The sequence below is a fragment of the Diabrotica undecimpunctata genome, chromosome 8, assembly GCF_040954645.1.
Source record: "Diabrotica undecimpunctata isolate CICGRU chromosome 8, icDiaUnde3, whole genome shotgun sequence".
NCBI classification, from domain to species: domain Eukaryota; kingdom Metazoa; phylum Arthropoda; class Insecta; order Coleoptera; family Chrysomelidae; genus Diabrotica; species Diabrotica undecimpunctata.
The window spans coordinates 59967158-59985988 of record NC_092810.1 but is presented as its reverse complement, the minus strand read 5'-3'; the positions used below and the strand labels follow the sequence as shown (position 1 = coordinate 59985988).

Here is an 18831-nt window from a genome sequence, read left to right as displayed (position 1 = left end):
AGGTAGTCGATTTGTTTGCGTGTTCTACCATCTGTAGAACCAACGGTAGCAACGGTAAAAACACAAATATAGAAGAGGTTGCAAATACTCTGGAATATCTGCAATTATCAGTATAGTCTACTTATCGAAAGTAATTTATGAGTTTCGTTTTCACATTAGTATTATAGGTATTACTGATTGATATTTTAAACACTAGTTTTATGCATAGTACACGACAGATTTATCTATGTTGTTCACGTTTGTTAAAAACGACGATGACATGGACGCAGTTAACGAATTTGTATATCTGAGAACGCTCGTCAATATTAAAAATACCACTCCCTCAAAAAGAGTCCACAGAACTTTGCACAATTAAAAGATGCTATTTTGGCTTAATCTACTTCTTAAATCCTCAATTATATTGAGAAATACAAAGGTTGATAGAACAATAATACGCCCAGTTTTAACATATGGTTCAGATACCCGGACTCTACAAAATGTAATGTAAATATGTTAGGATGTTTTGAAAGAAAAATACTAAGATAGGAGGTCTGAGGTGGGTAGAGCATGTAATGGGGATGGAATACACTGATGCAGCTATAAAAACGCTCCTTGGTAAACTCATTGGTCAGAGAAAAAAAGAAAGACTCAGAAAAAGGTTCCTTGATAAAATCGATGAAGACATGAGAAATATGGAAATACGTGCTTTGCGAAGAAAGGCGATAGATAGGGACGACTTAAAAGAAATTTTGGACAAGCCTAGGACCCACACAGGGTTGTAAAGTCAGTATGATAATGTTGAGGATGATCTATGATGTTTACATTTGTTGGGGTCACCAATTTGACTTCATAAATATATATATTCTACGATTTATCAGGTACTCAGAATTACCAATATAATTGAAAAATCGTTAAAAGAAAAGAAAGTCAGTTCGACAATCTTTTTAGACGTAGCTAAATGCTTTTGACAAAGTATGACATGAAGGTTTAATCTACAAACTCAAAATTCTTATGTCTAAACAATATTTCGAAATTTTGCAGTCATACATATCTGAAAGATATTTTAAAATGAAGCAAGAAGACGTGTACGCAGATCTAAAGACATCGAATCAGGAGTCCCTTAAGGAAGCGTTTTAGGTAGGGTCCTCTACCTGTTATACACATACGGCATACCTGATCTAGAAAATGATACTATATCCACCTTTGCAGATGATACTGCTATCCTAGCGTAAAAGCAGAGCATAGTGCTATGTTGTATTATGATGTCTATATTGCATAATTGATAGGGTTAAACTCTTTAGGTAATTTAAGTCAAAGAAGAATTGCTAATACGTCAACTGAGACAAGATTTTAGTGGTATAACCACAGCTTATGTGTTCAGTACTATAGACGAAACTAACTGGTTAAAGATTTATATAGTTTACAGGATATACAATAGAAAAAAGATTCTAACTAAAACAAAACGAAATAACGGATCCCTATCTTCTCTGTTAAATTCTCTCTTTCCGAATTAAATTATAAATCTATTTCCAATACTCTTCATCCGACAAACACGGAAAACCTTTAGACATAAATATGAGTTAACAAGAAACTATTTGAAGACACATATTTATTCATACAAAATTAACTTTCATATTTTATAACCTATTTCAAAAACTTTTAAAGTACTTTGTGAGATTCCACAAAAAGAAATTGAAAAAAGAACATATTGAGAAATAAATGACGAACTTAAGTAATTAATTGTCTTCGCAAATTATTTTATTTCATTTTTGTTCGGTAAATTCCGTTTAACGCTGAAATTTGCTACCATTTGCCAACGCCGCATAGGATTCGTCACTGTGTCCGCGTGTTGATTCCACTATGCGACCTTTATATGAAAGTATTTACCGCTCCGCTATTCGATCATAACTACGCCGGGCGTATATCTCTGGTCTCTTGTAAAACAATCAACCGTGTTGTTATTGACTTCGTTGTTGACTTTTGTTCATATCGTTTTATAGAAGTTAAACGAGCTGTTAATATGATTATTAAGAAGTAAATTAAGAAGATGTTATCTTCCGCTCAGTTATTGAACATGACAATAGTGAATTTAAGTATGTCATCTCTCAGAAAACGTAACTGTTTTTTTGTGTTTATATTTATAGTGTTTGTGCCGTTCTGTTTATTTGTCATACTGTCTGTGCCAGGTAGGTGGTCTATTACGTAGAACAGGTAGTTTATATTATTAGGTAATGTTTTAACTTACATTTGAAACTAAATATACATTTGCGTGCGGTTATACCACCTGGGGAATACTATAAACATTTATCTTTATTTTCCTTAACAACTTTTACAATAATGTACGAAATGTGTATTTTATTATTTAATGAGTCGTCTTATGAACTGAATACTTTAGAAACCAAACAAATATTACTTCAACCTTGAAGTACATTATAAAATTTTGGTATGTAAAATTGTCATTTAAAAAATTAAGTAGAGCTGTCTTGATTGTTGTGATTTGATTGAAGTAATTTATGTAACTGCTAACAATGTATGAACTTTATAATATTTTTGTTGGTATCCTAGACACATACGTCTTTTTCCGTTGATCTGATTTTTCCATAGTTCTTTTATATTAAGAAAACAAAAGTATCCTTAATATACATTACAAAAAAATGTTATATAGGAAATAGAGAAGTAGGTATAAACGAATTAAGAAATCCTCAAAGTAGTAGAAGAAAACTACATGGAACCTATACGAAAACATGTTTAAAACCATTTATTAGACAGGAGCTTCCCAATGATTTGCCACCACTTTTATACACTTACTGAAGAAAACACTTCCGGAAAAGAGCGAAGATTACAGAAGCATGAGCTTTAGAGCCACAGAATCACGTACTTAATCTTGGTGTATTTATTATACAGAATACATCGGATCATCGAACAATCCGTAAGATAAACAATAATTTGGATTTAGGAAAGGCTTTAAAGTTTAAGCTCTGTTAAATATTTAAGTACCTATAAATTTGAAGGTGTGAATAATGGTTTCTTTTAGACAAGGCAAAAAGCTCGGGTTCGTTCGGAAAAATATTCCCATGATATTTTTTTGCATAATCACTTTCATAAGATACCCCAAAATAATTTTTAAGAGTTCGCTTAGGCAAAAAGTTGTTAAAATTTTTTTAAACAAATTGTAACAACCAATTTTTTCAAGACTTCAAAACATAACTAAAAAATATTAATTTTGAACTTACCAAGGACCTAAATTCAAGTTTAAACCGTGTTCTATCATTTTCCGATAAGTACTTTGGGCTTATTTAAGTTTACATTGTTTTTTAATGGTTAATAAAGCGCTTATGACAGGACGGGCGCTCGGTCTGCGGCCTGTATAAGAAATAGAAACAAGATCTATGGTACAAATTTTTGCTGGTTTAAATTCTCATTTTACAAATGAGCGCCCTCCCTGCCATGTGTGATTCATTAGGTTTATTTTTTTTTAGATCATTGTGATGAAAAAACATCTTTTCTAAGTTTTCTCCAAAGTTGATCGTTTTCAAGTTAATAATTTATAACTGAAAAGGCATTTTCAAGGTTCTAAACCACAAGTAAAAAATATTATTTTATAAATCATCAAGTAGGTACCTAAATATAAGCTTAAGCCTTTTTCTATCAGCTCGTGATGAAAATTCTGCGCTTATTTTATTTTAAAACATTATTTTTAATTGTTAATGAAAAAAAAAATCGAAAAATGACGATTTTCAAGGCTCAAAAACATAAGCAAAAAAATATTATTTTTGAAATCATCAAGTGCCTAGATTCAAGTTCAAGGTTTCTTTTATCAGCTCCCATCGAAAATTCTGGGCTTATTTCATTTTAAAACATTGTTTTTAATTGTTAATGAACCGCTCATGGCAAAGCGGGCGTTGATTTGTACAATAAGAATTCAAACCAGCAAAAATTGTAGCATAGACCTTGTTTCTCTCTCTTGTACACGCCGCAGCCCGAGCGCCCGTCTTGTCATAAGCGCTTCATTAAATAATAAAAAATAATGTTTTAAAATTCATGAAATACTTATAGGAAAATGAAAGAAGAATTTAGGTCATTCTAAAGTCAACAACAATATTTTTTAGTGGTGTTTTTGCGTTTTTTTCAGTTTTAAATTGTTTATAACTCGAAAAGGATCAAGTTTGCAGAAAAGTTACAAGAGATCTATTTTGTTAAGAAGGGTACAAATAATTAAAAAAAAATCTCATGGAAATATTCTTTACAACGAACCCGAGATTTTCACCTTGTCAATTTGTCTCTTTCTATATTAAGACAAACTCTTAGAAAAAGTATACCACAATAAACTTATCCCAGGCAAAAACGGAGATAATATTCTGAACATCACAGTAAATCTATACGCACGACAAAAAGACTTTGATAAGTTGGATAATAAGTATTCATCAAAATTCAGTATCCAAAGAGGAGTCATACGAGAAGTCATCAAACCAAGACATCTGAGGTAGCAGTGTCGAGTGAGAATACCTGTGTTTACGAGTTCTGATTTTTGCGTACCGAGTAGAAAATTGAAACAACCTTTTTTTATTTAAAATTAAGGCGCATTTACATTTTTTTTTTACATTTTTGGATACTTAATATATACTGATTTTGTCATACGTGGATTTTTACATACATAAATCTCAGTTAAACTAAGTACATTTGTTATTAGAAGCTTTGACTATTACACATTTATTTGTACACGCACTGATGTTTATATTTGGTTGTATATTCCTATTGTTTATAGAAAACTTAAAACTGACGAATAGACACAGTTTTCTTCTATACTCCGACAAAAATTTGAAGACGATGACACATATATTTGCAGCTGCTGATAATGGTTAAATTTGAGAAGTGTCAGTAGCGTACTGTAGTGCACAGTGAACGTGAGTGAATTTTGATACATTACAGCGGAAAGTTTTCACTGCAAACTCGTAGATTATTATTGTTATTTTAGACTATTATTATTGTTAGAATATTATTATTGTTAACAACTACCTATATTTCGTTATTTCGAGGTAAATTTAAATCTATTGATTTGCCGTGTTTGTCTTAAATGAAATCATGAAACGACAAGTAAACGCATTGTAAGATTTAAAACAAAACGATTAAGGCTTGGATTTGTAATAAAAAAATCAAGAATTAATTATTATATTGTAATGAAGTAAAACCATTAATACTTAGATTAGTTAAAGTTAAATTGATAGTTGATAGTTAAAATTACAGCAACTTTAAGTGCGCCAAAAACTCGCCAGCGTGGACGAAAACCTCTAGATCTAGATGAAACACAACTGAATTTAATCAGGAGGACTGTACATACATTCTTTTTAGAAAATAAGCCCCCAACGATCAAAACAGTTAGGACCAAGTTACTGGAAAACAATATGATTCCTCAAATGAGCGCCGAAACGCTAAGAAAAGTTCTACACAAGTTAAATTTTCGTTACATGAAACGATCTCGAAAATCAATTTTAATAGATAAAGAGGAAATAGTAGCATGGCGACGAAGATATTTGCGCTCTATTAGAGATTATCGTCTTTCCAAAAGAAAAATTTATTATCTTGATGAAACTTGGATTAATGCCGGTCATACAGTTTCCAAAATTTGGCATGATACGACTGTAACAACTCCTCGTCAAGCATTTATAGAAGGCTTATCAACAGGATTACGAGCACCATCAGGCAAAGGTCAGCGTCTTATTGTAGCTCATATCGGTAGTGATACAGGTTTTCTGCAAAATAGTGCTCTCATTTTTGTATCAAAGAAAACAGGCGACTATCATGAGGACATGGACGCCACATGCTTTGAAAGATGGTTCGAAAACGTTCTTCAGCGTATTGAACCTAATTCAGTGGTAGTATTAGACAATGCATCCTATCATAGCCGACTTGTTGAACGAATTCCTAATATGAGTGACAGAAAAGCAGTTTTACAAAATTGGTTAAAAGAAAAATCCATTCCATACGGCGAGGATATGGTTAAAATGGAGCTAATGAATATTATTAGACAACATCGTAGTACATATCGTCAGTATGCTGTGGATACAATGGCTAGACTTCATGGCATTACCGTCTTAAGACTACCACCTTATCATTGTGAACTAAACCCAATAGAATTAATTTGGGCACAAATGAAAGGATATGTAGCTCGAGAAAATGTCACTTTTAAAATTATTGATGTCCAGAGCCTCTTGCAAGCTAGTTTGGACAATATACATTCAACTGATTGGAGCAATGCGATAAGCCATGTTATTAAAGTAGAAGACGATATGTGGAGATTGGACGGCATGGTGGATACTGTTATTGAGCCTGTGACAATACAATTAGGATCAAATGATTCAGACAGTTCAACAGACAGTTCTGCAGAATCAATGGAGTAAAATAATTTGGAAAATTATGAGGTACATATTTTCTTCTTCTTTTTGTGTTAATATGACTATCTGTTTTTTCAATGTGCCTCCAGTAAGTTGTCATTCCATTGTTCTCGTGATCTTTACACTGATCCTCTTCAAATTGGAGAACCGTCTCTCGCCGTGCTTACTACTCTATTTGTTGTCATTCGGCTTATGTAGCCATTCCATTATACCTGTTTTTTACGCAGTTATTAATGCCGCCCACCTTGTCTTGTCATCTTTTTTTCAAAGGGTTGTCATATCTGCTATTTCTAACATTTTTTTGTCCTTTTTGTATCCGGTCGTGTTTCTGCCGCGCATTTATTGGTCTGATGACTGTTTTGTAAATTCTACGTTTCATTTCTTTTCCGATATTTTTATTTCTCCATATTGTTTCATTTAGGCAACCTGCGGCTCGTTTGCTTTATTCACTTGATCCTCCACTTCCGTTTCGAGTTTTCCATAGCTAGATAGATGAGGTACATATGTGCTTTTAAAATTAATTGAAACAGTCACATTTACCAGTGTTGTGAAAAAATTGATTACTCTTATAATAAAACAATCTCATTTAAATTCATCTCAGTCAGAAACAGACTCTGAATGAATATTGCATTGTGGATTAGGTCTATTGGGGACACCACGTACAAATAAAACGCACCGAAAACTTTACCCCATGGGTGGTGTGGAAACAAGTTAATTGGAGAGGTTATAACTCCACCTCTTAAGATTATTAAAAATTTGGTTCAGTTGTGATTAGTTTATTGTATATTAGCTTATTTATATTACCATAAATTGAATAGTTTATAGAAACACTAAAGATTTTATTGTATAAATTCATGAAACAAAATAAAATACCTGAAAGTTAAAACCTATTTATTTTAAGATTTTATTTCAGTTAATTGATACGCAACAAATCAAAACACGCATTCTGTAATTGACACTACAGTTGGCTAACTTTAGGTACTCAATGTCACTCTTTAATAAGAAGAGCCCTTAGAACATTCTCAAGCGATTAAAATCGGTTTTTAAGTCTTGTAAACCACATAATATAAACTGTACCTAGTACACTAGTTTGACCAAAATAGTTTTTCCAATTCAAAACAATTTTATTTAGAACAATATTATTTAAGATTTACAAATTCTAAAATCTTAATACCTCAGTACAGAGCCTTTACGATTAAAAATCATAACATAAATACGTATAAATACAAACGTTTTTACTAACAATTGTTATATTTGTTATTTGGCAATAAATTATCTAAACATTTTATTAAAAAAAACGTAGTCTAACTGTTTTTATTTTATTCAATAAATTCTCAAATAAATTCAAATTTTAATACAAGACTTTAAACACGCTTTCATGAAACGCCACTGATAAGGAGTGAGTAATTACGAATTCGGATTATTTGTGGTGACCAAATATTATTTGCTAAAACGTATCGTGAATGCATTTGTTGTTACAGCTGGCTCACTGTAAAAGACCGCATATCATCGAGTAAAATGTACGGAGATCAATAAAAATGTTGTGAACTGATATTGTGTTGATTTTCTTATTAGTAAACGGCGTATTTGATTTAGACCTCGTACAATTCGGCTGTTATATTAAATGTATTAGTCACCTTTTTGAATATCTTGGAGGACTATAGACACTCGCATAGAGTTGTCGGTAGGTTAGACTTAATCCTCTCATTTGAATATGCAGGGCATTATGTTGAACACTTAAACTGTTGAAACACTTATTGCACATTTGATGAACACTTCCAGTAATATGGTATTCATGTGTTAAGCGTGAATGTCCTAATTTCAGTTTGTTTATTATAGTTTGGTCTTTCCTGTTGCTACACTTATTCTTCCATTTTGTAACTGTTGTTTTTATGTCTCGTAGTTTTTGTTAAGATTGATTCCATTCTTGAAGCCACTGTTCTTTCAATGTCGAGTTAATCCAGTGATGAACATCTTTCTTATAGGTAAACTCTAATTTCACTATTTGGGAGAGTGGGTCATCGTTTGAAGGCGTAGAAGTGGGGAAAGATGTATGAAAATCCAGTGGCGTACACTCACTTTTATTTCAACGGTAATTATATTATATTGTTTAAATATTATTGTTCAAAATAGGCCACGATATATTTATCTGCAGGTTTTTACTGAAGTTTCCATCTCTATATTCAAAGACCGTTTTCAAAGATATAAATTATAGTTATATTTATTTTATTTGTTTATTATTATATATTTACATATTCTTATATTATTTTTTTTTTTAACTTTAAAAACTTTAACTATTCTATTTAAACACAAACACTATACACACTTACTATGTTCTTCTCGTTTTTTTTTGTTTTTGGTTTTTTTATGCTGATGTTCCTACTAAACTATTAGAAAATATTATTCGCTGTCTAAATTTGAAGATGCAGTGCTGCTATCGCTGTCATTATCTTCACCTGGTGTAATTATAATTGGCTCTAGTAAAACTTCGATATGAGTGTCAAGTTCCCACATACGATATTCTTCTTTAATTATGTGGTCTATACATTTAGCCCATTTCTCTGGAGTTACAAGGAGGATTGCTTGAATCAAAAGTTCCTTAACTTCGTTTAATTTGAACGTTTTGTTATTGCGTGCTACTTCTCCTTTCACTTGCGCCCAGATAAGTTCAATGGGATTAAGTTTGCAATGATAAGGTGGTAGACGCAGAACTTTGACACCATAATCTTTTGCAGTTTCATCCACAACATATTTAAGATATTCACTTTTCCTTAACCGTGCAATGTCAAGTAGTTGAATTTTGAGCATTGATTCTTCGTATGCAATCCCCTTTTCTGTAAGCCATTCTTGAATTCTCTCTTTCCGTCATGCCGTCGTCGGTAATTGTTCTAGTCTGCGGCTATGATATGGCGCATTGTCCATAACAACCACAGACCCAGATTCCAATTTTGGTAAAATTCTCTTAAACCAGCGCTCAAATACTTCAGAAGTCATTTCTTCATAATAATCACCTGTTTTTTTCGACTCAAATTGAAGCAAACCATCATCAAGAAACACTGTATCACTTCCTATATGGGTGATGATTAAACGCCGTCCCTTTCCTGATGGAGCTTTTAATCCTGTAGACCAGCTTTCTATAAATGCTTCACGTTTAGTTTTTATATTTAAATCTTGCCAAACTTTTCCAACTGTATGACCTTCGTTAATCCAGGTTTCATCCAAATAATATATTTTGCGTCCAGTACTGCGAATTTTTCGTATTTCTTCTAAATATTTTCTTCTCCACAGAATTATTTCATTTTTTTTCTAATAGCATACTTTTTCTGTTGCGTTTTACATATCGAAAGTTCATTTCGCGCATGGTCCTGATGAAGACCCTACGAGATATCTTGGGTAAAGAGTCATCGCTTTCGAGCTCTTGTAAAAGTTTTTTCAGTGTTGGAATTTCACTCCGAAAATAAAATGAATGAATTTTTCGAGGTATAATATTCCTTGTTTCGTCATCCAAAACAATGCTTTTCCTACCTCTAGTTTTACCTTTTTCTTGCTTTTTATTTTCCGATGTATGTTTAAGTACAAGATAAATACAGCTAACGGATACTTTTGTTAAACTGCTACAAATGTCGACCGCTTGGCTTACGTTTAATGCCATTTTTCTGCCGACAATTCCTTCATAAACGTTTCGTATCATTACCTTCTCTTCGGACTTTAACATTTTCCGTCTCTTCTGCGGCTTTTCATTTTTGGAATCAACATCAGAATTTTGCTGTCTTCTCTTGGAACAACTCGGTTTTTCGTCCGTTGTATTTCAATAATCTGTATATATACTATATATACAATGGTTTCAATAATTCTGTATAAGAATATAACTAAAAATTAACTATAAAACGACAAACTATAACACTCTTATTATCACTAACACGTTTTATTAATACTACAATACAGTATTGATAAAACAGTATTGACAACAATAAGTTTACAAACTTATCAGATAAAATATACTTACAAAAACACATGCACTACCCACAGTATAGAAACGCCAATGTAAATGAAGCATTTCTTTGCGAAAAAATAATAAAAACTAGTTTTACGGCATGTCTGGGTCCGAATTGTAAAACGGGGTTTCCTCGCTAATTCCAACATTGCCAAACGATTGAAAAATAATGTTTTAAAATATCGATTTTTATTTTATAAATTTAAATATGTAACGAAACGGAACATAAAATTTATTTCATTACAATTTTGTGCTTAATTTTTACTATTGAAAAAATCATATTTTTTGGTATTTTTATGACGGTAATAATCGCTGCGTGGAAGAATACAGGTGTTGTATGACCATAATTACTAGTTATGAACAAGAATTGGCTACACTGTACGACAACTTCTGGTCAAGTCTACTATAGAGAAGCACAAATAAATATACTACTTTATATATTCTGTAATTTCTTATGAGGAAACGCAAATTGCAATCGAGAAAACAGGGGGTTTTCGAGGGCCGCTGTGTACATTTAAATTTGAGGATATTCGGCGTTTAAACTATGAAATCACTCTTCTGAATTGAGGATTTCTACTATAGGTTCTGTCAAGTCTTCGTTGTTAACTGAAGATTTGGCGGCAGTATCTACTCTTTCATTACCATATAAACCTATATGTGACGGAATCCACATAGATTTTACAATCTGATTCTGTTGCTGAAGTTGGTACACATGGTTCTTCATCAATCGCAACAATGGATGAGTTGGGTAAATGTTGCCTAAGCTACTCATGGAACTTAAGGAATCTGTCATTATTAGACACCTGTCTAAGTTGGCGTTCAGTGCATACAACAACCTTGTGGCTTGATTATGCAGGAATATTTTTGGATTAATTATTTTCTGGATTGCTATCGAACTGACTATAGTAAGTTTCAGAAGGACTCTTAATATCGAAAAAACAAAGAAGTCGAATGATTATTCACAAAAATTTTATTTTAATACATTTATTAACCAATTACATATTTGTAATGCACGCAAAAAGTACATTCAAATTAAAAAAAAAATCTAAATCCATGAATAAGATGCGGAGATACAGAAAATTGTAGCAGTTTGGAATTGCTGTTTTATTTTTTATCCGTCATCGAGTGTTGGTCTTAAATATTTTATGTGGAGGTTGTGACTAGTTGTCCCGTTTAGATACCTTTTTGTATCTCTTCAGGACGCGCTTTTGTCGTTTGTGGCACTGGTGTTGGGTGTTCATTATTCTGGTGAAAGTTCCTTTCAGAACTTTTGTTTCTGTTTGTTGGATGTTTTACTGACTCTAATGTTTTGCGTTGACATTTTTTTAACGCGTTGATTTACAGCTGGTTGAGTTTGAATTGCATTTATAAACACCTTTCAAATTAAAGCTCTACTAAATACTCAAGTGTAAATTCAAAGAAGACATGAATATTATGTTTGTATACTGTCTAGGTTACGGGAATTTCAACCACTACCACTACTGTACCACAATAAACTAGTCGGTAATGTTAGAAAAACAGGCAAAAGATGAGATAATATTCTAAGCATCATAGTAAATCTACATATACGACACAACAAAAAAACATTAGGTTGGATAATAATTATTCTGCAAAATTTAATTTCCAAAGAGTGTTAAATAATAAGGGAGCCAAAGATTTACTTTTATAATTTTACCTGTTGAATTATCGTATTTTCATTATTTTCTGACTAATAATTGTTACAAAACAAAAACGATCACTGGGATAAACCAAGTTTGAGGATTTTGTTTGGCACTACCAAATCCAACTTTGTATTCAATATCGAAGATAACAAGCTTGAATTTTACAAGACTTATAAATATTAAACGATTTAGCCTTATTTAGACAAGGGCGGATCTGTGAAAAAACGATTACATTTGGATGTGGGAGGTGGCATTCTGATTTTTGCCGAAAAAGTTATGTGATAACTTCAAATATGTCGGGAATATTATTAAAAAAATTAAAATATTTCAAAATCCTTTTTTGGTATTGAAATACCAAATGAATTGATAAAAAACGGATCGGAAAAGTTATTCCGTATGATACATAAAATGTTTGAGAGAGCACTGAATGGAGAAGACTTACCGGCAGAATGGACCCAAGCATATATGACATCAATATATAAGAAAGGAAATAGAAAAAACTGCGAAAACTATCGGGGAATCAGCATTATATTGTCTATAGGCAGACTGTATGGAAAGACCATAAAGGAAAAATTAGAAATATATATACAAGATAAAATCGGAGAAGACCAGGCAGGTTTCACAGCGGGGAAAGCATGCTTAGATCACATTTACACAGTCGAACAACTAATAGAAAAAAGAATGGCCAAAAATAGATCCGTCCATCTGGCTTTTGTTAATCTTAAGAAGGAATATGACTCAATACCTAGAACCAAGGTATGGGAAGCAATGGAAGACATCGAAGTTCCACGAAGATTAATAAACGCGGTAAAAGCACTCTACAAGAATAACGAAGTAGCTATCAAAACGGGCAATAGAATATGCAGTCCATTTAAGACGACAAAGGGACTACTACAGGATTGCTCCACATCCCCCACCCTGTTCAAAATATTCCTGGAAAAAACCCTGAAACCATGGAAAAGAAAGTGCGAAGGAATGGGTATACCAGTAAGGAACGAATATCTATATACGCTAAGTTTTGCCGACGACCAAATAGTGATCGCACAAGACGAGGATGACCTCAGTTTTATGATGAGAAAACTGGAGCAGGAATATACAAAGAATGGGATGGAAATAAACCTAAAGAAAACTGAATACCTAACAACGGAGAATACAGAAATAAAACAGCTGGAAATAGACGAAGGTAAACAAATCAAAGGAACAGACAAGTATAAGTATTTAGGCTTCATAATATCAAACAAAGGAACAACGGAGGAAGATATAAAAAATAGACTAGGATAAACAAGGGACTGCATACGAAAATTGAACCCGGTACTATGGGATAACAACATCAGCATGAAAACAAAGAAAAAAATATATAATACCATGACAAGAAGTATCCTCACTTATGGGTGTGAAAATTGGACAATAAATAAGAGGCAAAAACAAAATAAGAGCAACAGAGATGGAATTCCTAAGGAGAAGCTGCAGAGTAACAAGAAGAGATAGAATAAATAACATGGAGATTAAGAGGAGAATGGGAATGAACTCCGACATAATAGACTACATCGAACAGAAGAGGTTAACCTGGTACGGACATGTCAGAAGAGCAGACCAAAATCGGTGGATAAATAGAATAACAGAGTGGAGCCCGATAGGAAGAAGAAAGAGAGGCAGACCCCGAAGATCTTTCAGAGATGAAGTGCACGAAGCAATGAGTAGAAGAAACCTACAGGAAGGGGACTGGCTAAACAGGAAAAATTGGAGAAAACGGTTGAGTGAAGGAATACAGTGAAAACTGTGGAAATCCTTGTATATATATATATATATATATATATATATATATATATATATATATATATAAATCCTTTTTTTTGTTACTACTTTCCTTTTTTATAACTTAACAACGATTTATTTTGGATAAAGTAATTAAATAAAATAGAGATAATTGAATTTCCTATAAGATGCGAGTGATTAAAAATGTTTTAAATTTATTATCCTTTAACCCCCTTTATCCCCTTTAAAAAAGGGGGAAACAAGCATGGTCTTATTCAATGTTTTTCAACCACTTGTCTTGCACTTAGGATCTTCGTAATTCGCCTAGAAAATGTTTGTACTATAATCAAACAGTTCATCAAATTTCAATAAAATCTATTCACTAGATTTCGCATAATAATTTTGCAATCTAATTTTTCTTTTTAAATTGAAATTTTTAAAAATATTGCACAACAAAAACTAAACAGTACAGAAGTTCGTCAATTTTTTTATATATAAAAGAGCATTTCGCCTATCGAACGCACTTCATATCATTGAAATTGGAGTATTTGGGCGGCATCAGGATTTTATTTTTATTTTAAACAATCTGTTTACTTATAAACAAATAGAATATATCGGTAAGTATTGGTTTAAATTAATTTCAGAAAACGGCGTTAGAAAAGACTCGGAAAGGCGCTTCTTTTGTTAAAAAAAGTTAAATTATGAGCAGTGGTTCTTGAGAGACAACCGATCAAAGTTCAAAGTTATAAACAAGAGGATGGTAATAGAAACAAACGTTTAATATAATTTTGAATAAGTACTTATGTCGACGTCGTTAATAAGCATTATTCACCTAATAGCTACATAATTTTTGACGGATATCCTAAAAACTCTGATAAAAGTACAAATATAGCCGAAAGACGTCATCGTCAAACTAGAAAAAATTGTCCTGATATTGAATTACAATCTACAACCTCGTTTACAGTATCTCAAGAAAATTTTTTATCGAATAAAACGAACCAAAATCGTTTTATAATTAATTTGCAACAGAAACTTCAAGCAGCTGGAGTTAATGCTGATCAAGCTTATGAATTTATTATACACATAGCTATACATTAATTATACAAATAGCTATAAATATAACAATGAAAAACTGCTACTATCATAGTACCTGAAGATATCGACTTGCTGGTTATAAATATTAACATTTCGAGCACGTGCGAAAAAAAAAATATTAATTTTTGGAAGCCCAGCAAAGGAAAAAAGTCTGAGACAGTTTATGATTGTAATTCATTTTGTAATAAACTTTGACATTCTATAACCAGGGCAAAAAATATAATTAAGGTATTACTAAACGACGTAAATTTGATGACTGCAGGTCTACAATTTGCCAAACTCTTCACAAAACCAAATAAAAAGTGCTGGTTTAAAAACAATATCGCCCTTTATGGTGGTCAAACAGGCATTGTAGTAGATTTGAATAAACTGTTGTAGGTATATAAGTTTGAAAAAGAAAAGTGCAAAAAAATTAAATTTAACGATGCTCCCACTGACTGAATCTGCAGCCGCTCAGCACTGCTTTAGGGTTTACTCCCAAGTTCAGCAATGGCTTGGTAATGCACTATAAGGAAAAGAGTGGGGTTGGGAAATTGACTTGCCTGATAGTCTATTGGACAAAATTAGTTGTAAGTGTTTGAAAGAATGTTCCAAGTCATGTGTTTGCATTAAGCACCGTTTGCAGTGTGTTGATTTATCTTAGTCACTTGCAAAAATTCACAAAGCAATATTATTAATGTCGAGTCAAAGAAGAAAATACTGATGCTGCTATTAACTTTGATGAAATTGATTTAGAATTAAATGATAAAAATTTGAGGAGTAATTTTCTAGTTCAAAATGAAGATTTTGATGAAATAATAGAACATCTTTCCAGTCCACAGTTATCCGTCTTCCGAAACTAACCTTATCTATCCGAAAATTGAAAAGAAAAGATATATTCTATATGAAATAAATAATAATTTTTAAAAAGGAAAAGACAGTTAAGATGTGATTTCACGTACAGGGCGCTTGCGCATCCGCTTATACGTATTTCGGTCCAATAGGCCTCATCAGAACGGCTTTCGCAATCGCTCTGAACGTGAAATAAATATTTTCTGTCTTAGGAAGCAACTCTAACATGGCTTCGTATAGACGCAATGTAGCGACATCTGATAATAAAATCGTAGACTAATTTTCGAAACCAAATTCAAGAATTCCGCTTTAATCTGTGCCTTCTAAGAATTGCAAAACAAAACAGACGTTGATAAAGATGTTAAGAGAGACATGGGGAATCTAAAAATTGCATTCCACAACATATCTCCTCAACTCGGCAAAATTCTTAGCGAATTGGTTTCTAGTACTCGTACAGAATATATCGAAATAAAAAGGAAAAGACAGTTAAGATTTGATTTCACGTACAGGGCGCTTGCGAAAGCCGTTCTGATGAGGCCTATTGGGCCGAAATACGTATAAGCGTAAGCGTAAAAAAGTCTTTTACAAATATAAGATGATAAATCCGCTTTAAAAGTAAACAAATTTTCTGTTCGTTGTGTTGCTCCAGCACTTTTGGTTAAGTTAAAATGAGTTCAACATCTTCTTTTGTAATTGTGGCAGAATCTGTAACTGTAGAAAATGAAAACTGTATTCCGTGACGCCTTAGAAAATTTACATTGTATTCTTGACCAGAAGAAAAAACTTCTGTAACTTGTGCAACATGAAATTTTGAAGTTTTCTTTGTTTGAAACCTCACGTGAACAAATGAAATCACTTCCACCATTCGTGAGGATATGTCTTCGTCAAAAATTTCATCTACTTCTGAAAATATACTAACATCGTCCGAATCCACAACATCAGACAATTCAATTTCACTGTTGTATGCTTTAATTTTTCTTTGCATTACTTCTATTTGACTTGTTCGAACTATTAATTTTTCTTTTTACTGTAGTTTTAGCTCTCTTCACTCTACTTTGCCTTGATATTCTTTCTGCTGTTTCCGCTTCCATTCTTTTATAAATTGATGTATCAGTTAAAATTTCAGTAGTTTCTTTCCTTTGTTTTTTTAATGGCAATAAGGTAGCTTTAGGATATGATTGCAGTAATACAGGGGAAATAAATCGATTTTCGGGTGTGTCCTTGAAAGTTTCCATCACTTCATAAGAAACAGTTTTCTTTTTAGGTGTTATTTCCGATGGATGTTTCTGATTTGTTTCTGATATTTTATCTGGACAAGTTGATTTTGAAAGGAACTGAATGTCCATTTGTGATAGATCACTAACATTTGAATTATGTGGTTGTTGTTCTTCTTGATGTATGTTTGGCATGTCTGTTACGGTTGAATCCATAAAATCATCGTCATTAAAAATGTTTTCATTGAATGGAAAAACCCCAGTAGCTTTAAAAGCTGATACCACATTTTTGGAACAGAAAGCAAGTGGATAAGCGTCGCTCAAAATCTCTGCTATGTATGTAGTAAATTGTTATCCTCTTTGCAGGATTTTTCAATAACCAATTTTAACAACAATGTGAGTAATATTTCTTCAGAGGACCAAATACAGTTTTATCTAGTGGCTGAAGGCGATGACTAGTATGTGGCGAGAAAGTCAACAAGATTATATTATTTTCTTTTGCAAATTTAATAGATGTTAAAGAAACATGGCTCTCATGGTTGTCCATGATTAGTAAAATGGGAGATTCCTTTTTAGGATTAGTATGTTTGACAAAATGTATCATCCACTGTTCAAATAATTCTGCTGTCATCCATCCAGATGGTGCAGCACACCCCTGGGAGCCTGGAGGTGCGTTTTTAACCATATAATCTTTAAAAAATTTCCTAGTTAACACTAAAAACGGCGGAATCGAATTACCTATAGCGTTTATTGCATTGCACATGGTTACCAAAGTGCCTCTTTCATTTGAAACTATTTGGCCTACTTGTTTCTGTCCCTTTTTGGCTATTACTTTTCCTGTATCTTGCACAGCTGTTAGTGCTGTTTCGCCAACATTTTATACCTGACTAGCTGTTACTTAATGCATATTTTACATAAATCTTCTTAAGATTACTAAAAAAATTTGCAACGACTGGTCGATTAAACCCCATTACCCTACCTAGTGAAGTTGCTTCTGCTGATCGTAATGATAATTCTGAATTTCGTTCCAAAAAATTGTTAACCAAAACTTGCCTGTCATCTTGTTTTCTTCCCATGAAGTTGGTATTTTTTTCTTGTTAGCAATTGCCAAATCATAAGCTAGTTGTCTGGCACCTTTCGGATTGATACCATGATGAAGCTTGCTCATCGTCTGTAAATAATTACTCAGTTCTTTTTCCTCGGTTAAAGAAAAAATTTGATTGATACCATAATTTGGGGTCAATCTTGGAGCTCCCTCGAAAAATCTGAAGTCCAATCTATATTATTTTTATTTTCGTTGCACTTTTTAAAATATCTTCCAAACGCAGTGCGTGGAATGTCGTATTTTAAAGCAGCAGCCTTTTGTGATAATAAACCTTCCCAAACACCATAAATCGCTTTTCTCATATTTTCATCTGTAGTTTTTCCAATACCGGGATTTTTTGGTATGTTCCGTGGCTTTGATATTTTGCAGAAATAACAATGACCACTGCTTTTTACAAACGTATGTAGGAACAGTGGCCACCACTGCTGACTTATTTGTCAAAAGCAGTGGCCACTGTTCCTGTATAAGTGTGTGAGCACTGTACCAAAAGCTCATTGTTTAGGAGGTATAACCTAAAATCTACTACTTTGAAGATATATCATAATTTGCATCACCTGCAAGTTTTAAATACTATACTGTATACCACAAAACATACAGAACATTTAATATGTATATTATTATTGGTTGAAAAGATGTTTAAACTTACCTGCTACTTCTACACAACACACCTCTTAACAGGTTCGTATACATAATGGTTCTGGAAACGATGGTGCAGTGGTCAAGCGTAGTAAGCTACTACTGTGACTAAAATTGTTAGCATTTGTACTAAATGGCGCGTCTGTATCTATCAAACAACAACAAAATA

General features: G+C 32.6%; 2 protein-coding genes across 3 annotated transcripts in view; one reads left to right on the top strand and one right to left on the bottom strand.

The window, feature by feature from the left end:
• LOC140447610 (probable 3',5'-cyclic phosphodiesterase pde-5) overlaps window positions 1-18831 on the bottom strand; it is a 296700-nt gene that overhangs the window by 217009 nt on the left and 60860 nt on the right. The gene's annotated exons all lie outside the window — the stretch shown is intronic.
• Window positions 1841-18831, top strand: part of Mgat4a (alpha-1,3-mannosyl-glycoprotein 4-beta-N-acetylglucosaminyltransferase a) — a 225010-nt gene continuing 208019 nt past the window's right edge. Inside the window, exon 1 of one of the 2 annotated variants that reach the window (XM_072540365.1) lies at window positions 1841-2165. In XM_072540365.1, coding sequence (XP_072396466.1) covers window positions 2027-2165 — 139 coding nt within the window. In that variant the 5' untranslated portion in view covers window positions 1841-2026. Of the gene's footprint in view, window positions 2191-18831 lie in introns of both variants that reach the window. The other variant, XM_072540367.1, reaches the window with a different exon arrangement.